General features: G+C 29.4%; 1 protein-coding gene across 1 annotated transcript in view; it reads right to left on the bottom strand.

Annotated features, from left to right (window-relative positions):
• Positions 1–348: 348 nt before the first annotated feature.
• LOC107447437 (uncharacterized) overlaps positions 349–15632 on the bottom strand; it is a 36782-nt gene continuing 21498 nt past the window's right edge. The window contains exons 6-12 of the mRNA XM_087163581.1: positions 14935–15033; positions 11865–11972; positions 11666–11767; positions 9745–9867; positions 8583–8720; positions 1453–1546; positions 349–600 (exon numbers count right to left, since the gene is read on the bottom strand). Coding sequence (XP_087019707.1) covers positions 594–600; positions 1453–1546; positions 8583–8720; positions 9745–9867; positions 11666–11767; positions 11865–11972; positions 14935–15033 — 671 coding nt within the window. The 3' untranslated portion in view covers positions 349–593. The remainder of the gene's footprint in view (positions 601–1452; positions 1547–8582; positions 8721–9744; positions 9868–11665; positions 11768–11864; positions 11973–14934; positions 15034–15632) is intronic.

The raw sequence follows: 15632 nt of genomic DNA on the forward strand, positions 1-15632 counted from the left end.
TTGGATAATTTTTACAGATCGGAGAACCCCTAACTTTTCTAAAAATATATTCAGAATTTTTTCCTCGGAATTTTTAACAACGGTTTGTTGTGTCTACCCTGCTAATAAGTTTTTTTTTTTCTTTCCTTTTAAGTTTTTATAATTTACTCACCTATGTAATACTGTCGCCATCTACTGAGTAACTTTCATAACATAAGCTGTTGAAGAATTTTGAAACACATTTTTATTCCGGTACTGTTTTTTAGAACTCCATCTTTATAAAGTTTGTTCATTTTTTTTCACTTATAAAAACCCTAGCTTGTATTTTTTCAAACTACGCTTTTGTGTAAAATGTGAAAACAAATGGTAGAAGTTTATAAACCTTTATTCAAAATACTTTTAACAGAACATATGCCTTCAATTCATTAGTGCTGTCATCTGTTTTTAAATTGGGGAACTAAGAACTCCATGAAAATGGCAGTTTAAAAATTCAATTACTAAAAATCATGAGCTATTACAATTCCTTTAAAATACCAAACGAATACACAATCTTCTCCACTTTTTTTATGGTTAACCTCATCGCTTCACTTTATATCACTTTTACAAATTTTTTTTTATCTCCTATAATAATAAGAAAACATTATTTGGTATACATTTGTTAATTTTTTAAAAAATAAATACATTAGAAAATAAAAACAATTTCAAAATGTTTAAGCATAGGCATAATAGAGTTGAAAAAATATTATTAATTTTTATTACGCATATCAAAGTCTTTATTTAAGTGGGTTTTTTTATCGTTAATAATTTTCGTAGAATAATTCCTGGCATAAGTATTTAAAGATTATAAGTTAAAATTAAAGATATTTATTATTTATTCTTAAATATAATGTATGTTTTGTGATACAGCCAGGGTAACGATGAAATTTTTTAAGCATTTCTCTCCCAGATTTTGAATTTTAAAATTCTTTTTTGTAACTGAAATAATAAAATAAAAAAAAACATTAAGTACCAAAAAAATAAAATTTAAAATAATAAGAAGCATATAATATTTTTTAAATTGAATTTCTTCAATTTAAATATAGTATATTTAAATTCACATTTCAAATTTAAAATCTTTATGTACCTGCACGAAAAAATAGACCTCATTTAAAACTTTAAGAATCTTATGAAAATTTAAGAATCATACATACGTAACCTTTATCTGACATTCTAAATTTCAATCATTTTTTATTAGTGATGTATACATGATTAAACCAAGTTTAATTTGTAATGGTAATCTCTTTATAAATTGATTCAAAGTTTAATAGAATCAAAATTAAATATTTTGTATACTGACTAAAATTTACTTGCCGAATTTCAAATTAATCGATTGATTCTATATAATAACAGATTTTATATAATCATTCAATAGTATACCACTAACTGAATAGCTAAATCTAAATGAATAACATTTAAAATATCCATATTAGTTACCTATATTTCATGTAAACAATAATAGATAATCCTATTATTATAACAGTGAACAACGTTGCAAGAAGGCCATATCCAACGTTAGCAGCTGAATTCTCTGAAAGAAAATAATTGAAGAATTAATATACGTAAAGTAAAACTGGTTCTTTCTAGTTAGTTAAATAAATTTTTAAACTTAAGATTTGTTTAAACTTTACTCAAAAAATAAATAAAATAAAAAGCTCGGCGTCTGTCTAAAGCAGCAGTCGCCATCTAACCCCCGGGCCCGGACGGTACCGGATAGTGGATGTTAAGTTCGTCGTACCGGGCAGCCAAAGAAACATTAAATTATTTCCATTTTATTTACTGTGGTCTATTTCTCTCGAGTTGGTACCATAGAGTTCAAACCATAGAGTTGGTACCAGTATTTCAACTATGGTTGGTACGTCTTACCGTAGACGAGAGGTTTACCGGGAGCTGAGACCCATCACCTAAAGCACCACGAATACCGCCCATGTAATCATATTTTCTTTTAAAGGCATGTTTAAATACAATTAATTTAAAATCATGAAATCAAATATATATATATATATATATATATATATATATATATATATATATATATATATACAGTACACTCTCTATTATCCGGTTTGCGGATTATCCGTGCTCATTCCGGAGTCAACAAAAAATTTAAAGAGAAAGATTTTCAAGATTAAAAAAATTTGATTCATGAAGTTATAACACTGCCCAATTTTTGGAAACAATATTCGTTATTGGATTGCAGTATATGGAATATCAGCAGCATGGTCAAAGGTAAAATCGTCTACGTTATCACGATCGTGGAGAAAGATGATACCTCCTGTTGAACAATCTTCTTCAGATATTCAAGAAGAATATGATAATGGTATTCTTGAACAAGCAAAAGAAATCGAAAAGAATTCTTGATGAAGAAAATTTAGAAGATTGGTTTCAGAGTGATGCTTGTGAGCCGCCTGGCTTCCAATATTTGGCAGATGAAGACATCGTTATGTTGTTATATCAAACAATGATGATAGTAACTAATGCAGAAGCTGTAGTAAATGAGGGAAATACAATTTCTCATTCTGTGGAAACTTTATTAGTTTATATGGGAGTATTTGATTACGGTGACATTAATGCGGTTCGTAAAATATGCGACAATATATGGCGCATTACACATTTTTTAAAAAGGAAAATTTCTAGTTTGATGCTATACAGCAAGCAAATGTCAGTAATTTTTATATTTTTTGTATTGATATGGATTTTTTATTTAATAAAATGAGTTTTCGGATTATCCGTGCTTTTCGATTGTCCGTGCAACCTGTCCCGGTGATTAACTCGGATAATCGGGAGTGCACTGTATATATATATATATATATATATATACAGTGCACTCCCGATTATTTTTATATATATATATACTTTTTATATATATATATATATATATATATATATATATATATATATATATATATATATATATATATTTATAATAATTCAATGAAAATCATCTAAGGAAGCACGCTGATTTCACCGGTTTCACTGGATTACATAATAGATTTGTTTTCAAAAATATTGAAGTGCTTCAACAAACTAGTAATAAGCAAATTTTTTTTCTAAAGTGACATTTTAAAATCAATATTTTCCTCAGCATTGTTTTCCGATATGTACTTCACAGGATTTCGGAATTCCCACTGGATAATAATTACATACTTATTGTCTATAAATTGGAGCTTGCGGTATTTTTCATTGAATTTGACCTCCCATTATGAAAATATGGCTCTGAAATCCATCTCTTCAATTTAGGTTTTTATTTATAATTCCCTAAAAGAATTTTTTTTTTACTTTAAAAATAAAGATTTGCAATATATTTTGAATAAGGTAGATTGCAACTTAAATACTTAAGTTTTAGTTTTTTTAAGTTTTGTTTAGTTTTATTTAGTATTAAAAAGTGAATTTAAAAAGCAATAAATAATTAAGTGATTAATTATTATGAATTAAAGTATTATCGAAGCTTAATAACTATTAAATTCCACGAACTATTAAGAGAAAACTCTACTAAGAAAATTTTTTGATTGAAGAGTATCAAACGCTAAAGATAAAAATTATTTGAAGTACTGAGAAACATTTAAATTTCCTGACTTTGATAACGGTACTTGCGAATTTTTAAAGGGAGCTTTTTTGCTAACATTGTGTGAGATATTACATAAAACGAAAAATATAAGCTTCTTTTTACAAAAATTGGAACATATTTAAAAGCTAAGGAAAAATTAATAGCTTAAATAAATAAATGTGGCAGAGAAATTAAAAGAATTTTAATGCATTATCCAATGAAGAATAAAACAAAGAAAAATTATAGACATATGAAAAAAAGAGGGGGGGGGAATAATAAGTAAAAAAATAACAAACAACAGTTTATATATATATATAAAAAAATAATAAAATAAAAAAAAAATTTAAAAAAAAGAAATTTTATTCAAAAAACCGGAAAAAAAGGATATAATCTTTTCTTCAGCCCACACGATTATATCCGCAAAACAGAGTGCTTACTGATATTGTATCAATAAAGCCAAAGCAAAATATATTAATACAATAGTGTGAGGAGCACTCAATTTTTTTTTATAAAAAGAACAATAAATAAAATAGATCACAAAAAGTAAAAATAACATGTAAAAACAAAAAATAAAATGAAATAAAAAGAAAAAACATTAAAAAGGGGCTATAAAGCGAGTAGCAAAATCAGATCAACTTACATGGACGAAAAATTTTTCAAGAATGGTTAAAAAATGTTTTCGCAGAAAGATTGCCAGATTACAAAATATGAAAACAAAAGCGCAAATTGAGTGTAACAAGAGGGTTTTAAAGTGTCGTTCTTACTGCACTGCTGAAGTGATTTGTAACTCTGGTATATATATATATATATATATATACATATATATATATATATATATTTATATATATATATATATATATATATATATATATATATATATATATATATATATATATATATATATATATATATATATATATATATATATATATATATATATATATATATATATATATATATATATATATATATATATATATATATATATATATATACTATGCTGTTCGAATTAATTGGGACAAATGAAAAAAAAGTGATTTATTGAAACTTGAGCTTTTAATCATTACATACTTTAAGTTACATTGATACATGTCTGTATTAATATGAAGTATGTCCTCCTTTAGCAGATACGACTTCCAGAACACGTTTTGGCATTGATTCAACTAGTGTAGCGCACATGTTCTTGACTTCATCGTCGTGGAACCATACTTGAATAGCACTTTTTATCATTTGTTCTGCTGTCGTGCAATTCATCTTGGCTAAGCGATTCTTTAGAATATGCCTCAGGTTCTCAATGGGATTTAGGTCTGGTGAATTACCAGGCCAATCAAGCACTTTTATTTTGTTTTCTCGCATAAAATTCTGGACCTGTTTGGAATTGTGACAAGGGGCCAAATCATGTTGAAATGTTCCGTCGAATGTTTCCATGAATGGAACAATCCTACTATGTAATATATCAATGTATTTGGCTGAATTCGTCATGCCTTTTAGAGGGACTAAGCTTCCAGTACTATTTGTTGTGAAGAAACCCCAAAACATTTGTTTAGATGGGTGTTTTACAGTCTGTTGGATATGATCTGGTCTCAGACTTTCGCCTTCACTTCGTCTAACTACACTTGATTTGTATCCCTGCACAAATAAATGTGTTTCATCACTGAAAACCACTTTCTTCCAGTCATTTACAGTCCATTTTTGGTATTTTCTGCCCATGCTAAACGTTTTTTCATCATTTTCTGAGTTAGAAATTGTTTTTTCCTTGGTCTTCTTGCCTTATGTCCAATTTCTAGAAGCCTATTTTGTACAGTTGAAGCATTCAGATCAACACCACAATCCAATAAATCCCTTCGGAGGTCTGTGCTCGTCTTTCAGGGATTAATTTTACTATTTCTTACTAGACTTTTATCAGTTCTTGGAGTAGTTTTCTGTTTGCGTCCACATATTCCTTTTCTTTTTGGAGAGGATGTTGGAGGAATGTTCTAAGAATTCTGGAAACACTAGATTTCCATACACCAACTGCTGTAGCGATGTCACTTACAGCCATAGAAGTGTGTTCATTAAGAGCGATAATTTTGGAGCTCTTCCTCGGACTAATATCCATCTCTTATAAGCACATAACTTGTGTTAGACTAAACTCAAAATTATAACCACCAGTTTCCACACTAAAATGCTCACAACTGAACTACAAATACTAAAAAACCAGTCAGACGAGTAAATTATAGTGAAGGTCTATCCGTCACCGTAGCTCAAGGCAGATATAACTGGTTTGAAGCGGTTCGGGACATCTTGCTTGTCCCAATTAATTCGAACACTATAGTATATATATATATATATATATATATAAAATATAAACAATTAATGTCCCCCTTCTTCGACCGGCTGCGGTAAAATTATCATACGTTGACCGGTTTGTGGTGATAAGAAAGTTGGGCAGCAGTGTAAAGGATTCATCCAGTTTCTAAGGGCTGTTTATTGACACAGAGATGCCAATTTGCTCTACTTCGTGAAAAAATATTTTCTACGGGTAACGAAATTTAAGTTACTTGTGGGCTGCACCCCCTGTTCGCTAACGCTCGCCAACCCCCGAAAATTGGTTCGCAATCTTATAAGGTTTGCTTCGCAAACCAAGCTCGCTTTGCTCGCTACTAACTTAGGTACATTGCAAATGCACAAAATTCTAAGAATTCAAAACAATAATTCAAATCCATAAAAAAACTTTTTTTTTAAAAAAAAATTACATCTTTTTAGTAAATACTACGTCCTTAAAATAAATTTGAATTCAAATAAATGACATGTAATTCGTTAAACCTATTAGAAATGTGCTATAGTATAATTCGTGATATAAATCAAAAATCGTCAAATAAATTCGTAAAAAATTCGTAGATTCGTGAAAAAAAGCGCTTTCGACAAAATACTAAAATAGAGATCTATCGACAAAGACTACTCACTTCTGCCTAGCTTAATAGTATGAGATTGCTGCAGCTGATGCTTTCCGGTTATTTCAGTTTTCGTTTTTAAAAGCGCTAAATGTTGAGCCACCTCAGCTAGATTTGGCATGTGACATTTTTAGCGGTAATCATTGGTCGATTCGCCGTGTAAGAGAAATAGTAACATAAACATAACAAAGCAAACGTTGCCACTGGCGGAAACGAAATACAGCGAAAATTTGGGAGCCACGTAAGAGAATTATTTGTAATAGATTTTTAATTTTGTATATTTCATTTTAAGTAATTTTTTCACAGCTACAAATCAAAGTTCAAAGTATCATATGAAATGTAACTTTATAGGAGTTACCTCGCGAAGACGCTTTTAAAAAGTAGGCATAATAATATTTAGACCATAAGTTTTATCTTTTAACCTCTTCAAGACGGGGGAGTCATATATGCATTCTCAGGGTGTCGATAATCAGGGTAAAAAAAATGAAACTGGTAGCCAAACTATAGCAGATTATTTGTGGACGGGGTAATAATAGTTCGCTTTATTTAATTACTTAGTTCGAATTAAAAATTGTATAGTTACACTTTTAACACACAAGGATTGGATGTGTTAGATTTAAAGGGAAAACAAAAATAAGTCTGTCAAATTAGCTATGCCCAAACTTAAGTTACAGCTTTTAATTTTTTACCATCTTGCTTCTGATTCCATACGAATACATTTATGACTCGCCTGAAAAGGTTAAATCACTCTCAATTCATTAAAACTTTGCAGAAAGCATAGCAGTTGACATTCAATTTTACATTCAAATTCGAATGATATAAAAAAAGGTACATACCCTCACCAAGTACATATTACAAATGCTCAATGTGTACACCCTTAGTTACACGACACCAAGCACATATCTCTGTTGTAATCCAGTACTGATCATTTGCCCAAATGTATGTTTCTATCATCTTCCGTCACAACAGCAGAGATACATTAACTTTCACACAGTGTTGTTGGCCTTGAGGGTGCAGATATTTGCTAAACATATGTAACTTTTCAGGTCTACTAGTCATACTACGTCATATATTAGGGCTGTTTGTGCTAAGGCTCCTATACTATGAGAGCTGAACTATCCGCCATTATGGAGCAGAAAAAGTTTGCAAGTTACGTTATGTTGGTATAAGCGTGAGAGTTTGAAGGCTATTTGGATACCTAAAATTATTGATATGGGTGGTTGTGCTGCAGTAAATTGTACAAACAGTTAAAAAGAAAAAAAAAGGCATTTGAATGTCCAGATATCCTTCAAATTCGAAAAGAAGAAAGAGATGGATAATAAATTTCAGAAGATACAACTGGCAGCTTGGAATCGGAGCTCGCTTATGTGAGGTAATAACTCATTGATTTATAACTTACTAGATTTATTTACTTCTATATGAAGTATATAAATGATATTAAGTTGTTAGAAATTCTTTTTGAATTCTTGTTTACGTCAAATATTCGTAAATATAAGTGAATACCTTTCAGGGTTATTCGAATGGTACAGTTTTAACTATGTACCAAATTTAATAATTTTCATTGAAAATTGCATTTATTAAGTACATTTTTATATAAAATATGACTTTTAAACAACATTTATTAACTTATTCAACAATTTTAAGTTTTTACCTGCAATAAAACGAATAAATAAATGCAAGAGATTGGCTCAATAAGAATTTCGTCATAAAATATTTTTGCAGGTTCATTTTGAAAAATCTCAACTAGAAATAAATAGAAAGCATGGTAACAATAAATTAAGAAATAATGATATTCCAACAATTTTCGATGCTTCAAATTTAGTGCCAAAATTACTTTTATATCATTTATAAAAGAGATTGAGGTAATTGACATATAGCACCTACATATTTTTTTTATTTAAAACTTTTAACCGGTCATAAAATTTATAGTGAAAAACTGTTCTGTAAAAAAAATTATTGCTTAAAAACAATGCGAGTTAGGAAATAAATAATTTTTAATTTTTAGCAGTGTGTAACATTTTTTGATAAAGTGTTGCCACACTGTGCAGGAAGGGGTTAATTAAAATGTATCGAAAATTGCATCTTACTTTGGCATTCCAAATCACTTTTGTGTCCTCCGCGTGCAAGATAACCAGCCTCACACCTGCATTCATAACTTCCAGGTATATTCACACATTGAGTCCCTTTGTTTCTGCAAGGCTTTTGGAAAGCACACTCATCTATGTCTAAGAAAATGAAACAGTTATAAGGTTGCCACAGGCTTTTAAAAATGCAAAATGCTGTGACTAATAAAATTCAAAGTTTTCATTTAAAGAAATTAAGATTTGTAACTTTATATAACTTTCTTTTTTCCCGTTCACTACTGATAGGTTAACACAAAGAATGTTCTAATAATAATTAAAATTAATAATTTAATGAATAATTAATTAATAATTTAAAATGTAAGTACATGTGGTAGTTAAGATTGACTAATTAAAGAGATAATGAATGAATAAAATAATTAGTTTTTACCACATTTGTAGTCTCCTGTGGAATCCGCGCAGTTAGAACATTTTAGAATACGTTATTCAGTGAGATGTTTGCTTGATTTAACTTGGAAATAACAGAAATAATTTTAATAAGAATAGCTGTAATGTTTATTTATTCATTTAATTTTTTCTTTTTTTTCTGTATTTATTTATTTATATATTTATTTTTTGGGGGAGCACAACAACAGTATATGAGCTGTCCACTTCGTTTCACTGGACTCAAAATTACAAAGAATTCCTGCTATAGGGATTTAGAGGACACTGGTCTAATGCCCCGCACCACAGTTCTGAAAGTAGTACATAACTTATATTTCTCCGCATTTATTCTTTAAAAATAAATTACTAGCTCATTTTTCTTAGAAAATAACATCAAAGCTATTAAAACCTGATAACTACTATAATTTGAAAGTGTTTCCTAAAATGATACAAAAGGAATATGGCTGCAACCATAAATTTTATTTTGATATTTTTTTGCAAAATTAAAAAAATATTGGAAGAGAAATTATTTTTAAAAAAATATTTGTGTGTGTGTTTTCTTATTTATTATTATTTTTTTTTTATGAAATGCCTTACACCTGTTGGCTTTCGAATCATAGGGTTTAAAACGACTCGGACCAATCCTAAGCCTATTACTTGCGTTATACATAAGTTAGGAATTTCGAGAAAGATATTAACTGGTAAGATTTTCATGGAAATGCAAATACACACATTTTGAACTTACCTTCACATCCATTGTCTGTGTGTCTGTATCCATCAGCACAGGCGCAAAAGGCACCACCAGGTATGTTTTTACATACTTCTGAAGAAAGGCACGTTGCGATCCCTTCTTCACATTCATTGATCTCTGCAATTCAAAAAAAGAAAAGAAAAAAAAAACAACTGTGTAACTAAATTATGAAACCATTAACCCACTTCCAGTTAACAACTCGCGAAAACTCATCGTTTTACCATAATGCAAAAAAGTACCTTAATATAAAAATTGGTAAAAAATTATCGCTTAGGGTTACATACCCTCCAACTTATGAGGATTTTGAAAATAATTCTTTCTAGTGGTAGCGAACCAAAGTAGAAATTTTTAAAGCAAATGGATCTCTCATAAAACTTTTATCAGAACTTAAGAATCTAGCCATATGGCATGCACTTTTATAAGTAATAGTGGACAAGTTACGCTAAAATTAATTTTTTTTAAATATTAAGACATTAATTTTGCTACCGTCAGAAAAGAAGATTTCTGAAACTACGGAAATTCCGTAGCAGTTGGAGGGTATGAGAGTAAGTTATTAATTTCTTGTAAGTCTACCACCTTAGACAATGCACAACGAATTAAAAAGCCAGAGATAGGTACTTATCACAGCGTTTTAGAAGGAATAAGGTCTCGATTTTTAATTACATTTTGCAAATAATGTTTCAATTTGCCTCACTCCATTCTTTGCTGACATAGGGTTTGCTTAACTGTAAGTAATTACGTAAGAAGTTTGCTGTTACTCTTCTAGAAAATAGTAGAGAATTGACGCTTTGGCTGATAATTTAATTTCTAACTGCTTGAGTTTTAAAAAATACCGCAAGTGCATAATTTCGAATAAAACTATGACTACTTATATACCGCTAATAAGTTTTGGTGAACAATAAGTTTTGGTAATTGGCTTACCAGTCCATTTATTGAAAAAAGTGCCAGAGTAGTTCGTAGCTGTGATAATATTTCTCCATTAAGAGCCATATTATTTTAAACTAAGATAAGACAAAAATTATCGTATTTTTACTTTCAGTTAATTATAACCTTTTTCTAATGTCAAGTAAACCTAACATTTTGATACTGTTACAAACTTTACTTAGGATATTTTTCTAATTTACTCAACAATAAATGTAGGCCATATTTTATTTTCTGAGATGCTTATCTGATTGACTGTGAATTACTGCGAAAGTGAATTACTTAAAAAAAATTTGCGTTGTTGCGTAGCTGGCGTAACTAGTGGTACAATAAAGGTCAACACACAAGATTAAACTCACAAAATTATTATCCAGCATACCTTTAATATTAAATGTTAGATTTATCAAAAGAAAAATGTATTGAAAGTTACAAAAACAAAACAGACCACCCTGACTAACTTTTGATCTAATGATCGCATCTTCACGTCCTAGCACTCAATCTTATTGGTTCGAGTGAGTGACCTCAAATATTCTAACTAATTAGGGCAAACGATAGTTTAAGTTACGAAATCAGACATAAAAACGTGCTTTCTCTGAATGAGCAAAAGATATCGTAACGATGTGCATCAATGTGCATTGATGATAGTAAATTATTAAAATATTTCATGCTGCATGTTAAACATTATATACATATTAATGTAACATTATATGTTATATACATATTCGTATATATATATATATATATATATATATATATATATATATATATATATATATATATATATATATATATATATATATATATATATATATATATATATATATATATATATATATATATATATATATATATATATATATATATATATATATATATATATATATATATATATATATATATATATATATATATATATATATACTGCTCTCTTAGATTAGAATAGTTATAATGTAAAATTTGTTATATTATTTTGAACAAAAGACGACAGTATTACCTGTGCAAAATCCATTTACATCTCTGTATCCCGAAGGACATGAACAATTTTTTGTACCATCAACATTCAAAGCACACATTGAGTTATCTCCGCAGTAACAATCTATAAATGTCATGGAAACAATACGTTAGACGAAGTGAAACATTTGTAACATGTACGATATATATATATATATATATATATTAAGCATTGCACTTACATTGACATATGCCCATCGAATTCTCTGAATAACCAGTATTACATTCACATGTCAGTTTTTTGCCAGAGTCATCATACACGCATTTACCATGCTTTCCACAATTACATTCTGCAAAAATAAGAACATAAGTAATAAAATTTTTAACCAATTTTAAGAGCCGACAATAACAGTATTAGGGAGTGTCATCATAACACGAGAACCCTCATTTTCATCAAGAGTCTGATCGTTTACACTGTAAGCCTTACAGTCTATGAAGCTGGGTGTCTACGATTCACAGCTAAGATGAATGTCTGAAAATTTACTGAAGAGTTCTTTCTTAATACACAACTAGAAAGCGATGGAGCTGCTCAGCTGTTTCGTTTTCAATGTAAATACTTTCCTCATAAGTCTGCTTTGTGTTTGTCCGAGGAATGAGTAAAACGTCCTCGCACGCTTCAGAACTTGTTTTGGTTCAAGTTCAGAGTAGATATGGAGAGAAAAAAAACTTACGTTTCAGCTTTAAGTTCGGTTAACTACGCTAGTTACGTCCCGAAATTAAAAGTTGATAAGTTGAGCGTTCTATCACTCTTTACTTCTCACTTAAGAAAAGAAAAAGTTTTTTAACTTACGTTTCTGCTTAACCATAGACCAGTGTTTCCCAAACTTATGACTTTTGTGTACCCTTTCTAAATTTTTCGTAATGCTGTGTACCACTAATAAAAAAATGAGTGTATTTTTTACTATAAAAAAAAATTGCACAAAAGTTAAAAATCACAACTGGCTGTTGACACCACTAATTATTAACTGCAAACTCCGCAAAAAATAGCAAATAGAAAAATACGTAATCGTAAGTTTTCATGGCTAGCTTTGTTTTTAAATAAGTTTGTTTGAAATTTTCGTTTATTGCAAGATATTTCGCATAAGGACGCGTACCCTCGCTAAACTGTTCCCGTACCCCTGGGGGTACGCATACCACACTTTGGGAAACACTGACATAGACGAAATGTCTCGTTATTACATTAATCACTCTGTAACGTGTAGGTTCTTGTCCCGCTGAAACTTTGAATGCATCAATGTGATGTTTCTCATAAAATTTGACTATCTGTTACTCGATGAAGGCTTATAAACTTTACTTTGAGGCTGACATACAAGTCCGCATATGTATGTGCTTGCTAAATAACCAATTAAGTCCAATTTAAGTCCGATTTCAGTGAACCTTTAAGTTAGTATAGAACTACATGTCAGTGATATCGCTAGCATCAGTATCGTAGAGCTGTTATGAACGACTTGTTCACAAAATATTCCTCTACATTTTTAAGCAGAGAGCCAAAACCATAATCAAAAGTGCTGGATTTTTTTTTTTTTTTTTTGTCTGTAATTTTTGTGTAGGTTGTTAACTTGTTGGTTTTCAGTTGTTTTTTACAATTCTTCAATTATAAATTGTAATTCAGTAGTTTGTACTTTACAATAGTCTTTCTGAAATCTTACTACTGTTGTAAAATCGTTGTCGAAGTCATTCAATTAATCCTAAAAAATTGTCTTTTTTGAAATATTTAAAAAAAAAAGTAGAATTCAGAAAAGCTTACTTTAACATAATTAATTTTAAATTCATAAATAAGGATTCATTTTGAAATCCCTTTCCGGCAAACGGAGATAAAGCTGCTGATTTTGCAATGTAATATCTAAGATGTATATTTGAAGATTCAACTATCATATATTATTGTCGGTTTCATTGTTGATTTAATCTGATTAAAAAATTTCCTGTTCTTGAAATAGAAAAGGAAACTGTTTCTGATTACATGATGCGAAAGTGAGGAGGTTTTTTAAAGTGTTCGTAAGACGGCGAGTACAAAAAGTCTCTACAACCGGTTAGCACAGCGGTGACTTATATCTCTCATCTAAAGGTGGTCACTTAGATTGGAATCACTTTTATAGATCACTTGAAAACCGTGATGTCTTAGGAGATAGAGCACTCGCCTCCCGATGAGGTGACCTGGGTTCGAATCCCAGCGAGGTCTGATCGATACGAATTCCGAATTCAGCTCGTACCGATTACGGTGCTGACGTAAAATTCTCTCAGTGGTTGACTGACACGGGTTAAAGTCCCCTTGCCGTCAGGCTAACCTTAGGAGGTTTTCGTGGTTTCCCTGACCATATAACACAAATGCGGGTTAGTTCCTTCAAATAGTCCTACACGGAGGTAGATGTCTCTCAATACTTGATACAGGAGTTCCCTTGTCTTCTGGATAGGGTTCAAAATTACAAAGCTACGGAGTTGAGCATTGGAAGTGGGAAAATCAATATTGGGTCGGCTGTACAACGACGGTTATAAAATATAAAATAAAATAGATCATTTCAGCTAATTAAAACATTTCCCATCATTCCATTACGCAAAAGTTAGCAACATTGTTACCCCAAGATTTGAAAATAATTAGAAAAGAGTCAGTGAAAAAAAAAAAAAATTCGCAGCAATATAAAATGTGTTGTTACTGTTCTACCTTACACTTATTTAACTTTTGGTTCAAAAGCGTTACTTGTTTTTAAAAACATGGCAGATGTTTGAAAAAAAAAGTTTTTAAATTTATTTACTAAAGAGTGTACAGCAAAAACGGATACAATTTAAAATAATATTACAATTCAAAATTCTTGAACCACAACCGAAGATAATACAATTTAAAAAATTATGTAAAAACAATTTTAAATTAACTGTCTACTCGTTTTAAAGATACTTAATTAGCCAGGTTAAAAAAAAAAATTGTTTTAAAACGAACGTTTTTAAAATTTCAAGATTTAGTTATTTCATTCTATAATGTTTCACCATTCCTACATTTCAAAATACATTTATTATACGATATTAAACATAAAAAATATAGTTTACTAGAAATAATAAAGTAATTTCAAAAATGCGATTTTTTTTTTATAAATAATTAAAAAATGTTTATTTTAAATTTTGGAAAACACTGTCGCTTTCTAAAAATGATACCAGAAATATAAAAATCAAACTTGGAGATAAATTCTTTGTGACGAGCTAATTTGTAAGGAAAAAGTTTCAAACAAAATGTTGAAAACGAAATAATATAGTGATACCTACCAATGCAAGATCCATTGTTTAATTGATAATTATCAGGACAACTACAAATTGGCTTTCCATCTCGTAATTCACAGAAAATATTCTCTCCGCAATCACATTCTGTTTATGCAATAAAAACATTTCACAATTAAATAAAAAATAATCTGGGATAGTTTTATTAGGGAGTACTAATGTTGTACATAAAAGTTTATATACAAAATGTACAAAAAATAAAAAACTGAAAGATATGAAGATACAGATTAAAATAAATATCCATTTTTTTAAAATTATATGCGATTAAAAAAAAATACGAAGAATAACGTAGTAAACGGAGTCTTTGAGGAGTTGATCTCAAATAATTTGAAATCATTCCTGTAAATAATTTATAATAAAAGAGCCTATTGCTTCAAAGTAATTTTTAAAAAAAATATCTGAGTTTCTTATGCATTATTTTGAATGAAAAATGTAGAATATATTAAATCTACAAAAAAGTTCCGTTCGCGAAAGAACATGCCTTAGTTCACAGTAATTTAAAGGGTTATTTTATAGAAGAAAGTGCGAGGGTATTACCCTTAAACTTAATACAGCGATGTCAACTTGCTCCATTTTGTTAAATAGTATTTTCTAGTGGTAGCGAAATTCAAGTTATTTTTAGTTTAGTATTTTTCCTTTTAAGTAATTTTTTCACCACTAAATATCAAAAATTAAAAGTATCATAT

This window comes from Parasteatoda tepidariorum, chromosome 5, assembly GCF_982258835.1.
Source record: "Parasteatoda tepidariorum strain Cologne lab strain chromosome 5, Ptep-v5.0, whole genome shotgun sequence".
NCBI classification, from domain to species: domain Eukaryota; kingdom Metazoa; phylum Arthropoda; class Arachnida; order Araneae; family Theridiidae; genus Parasteatoda; species Parasteatoda tepidariorum.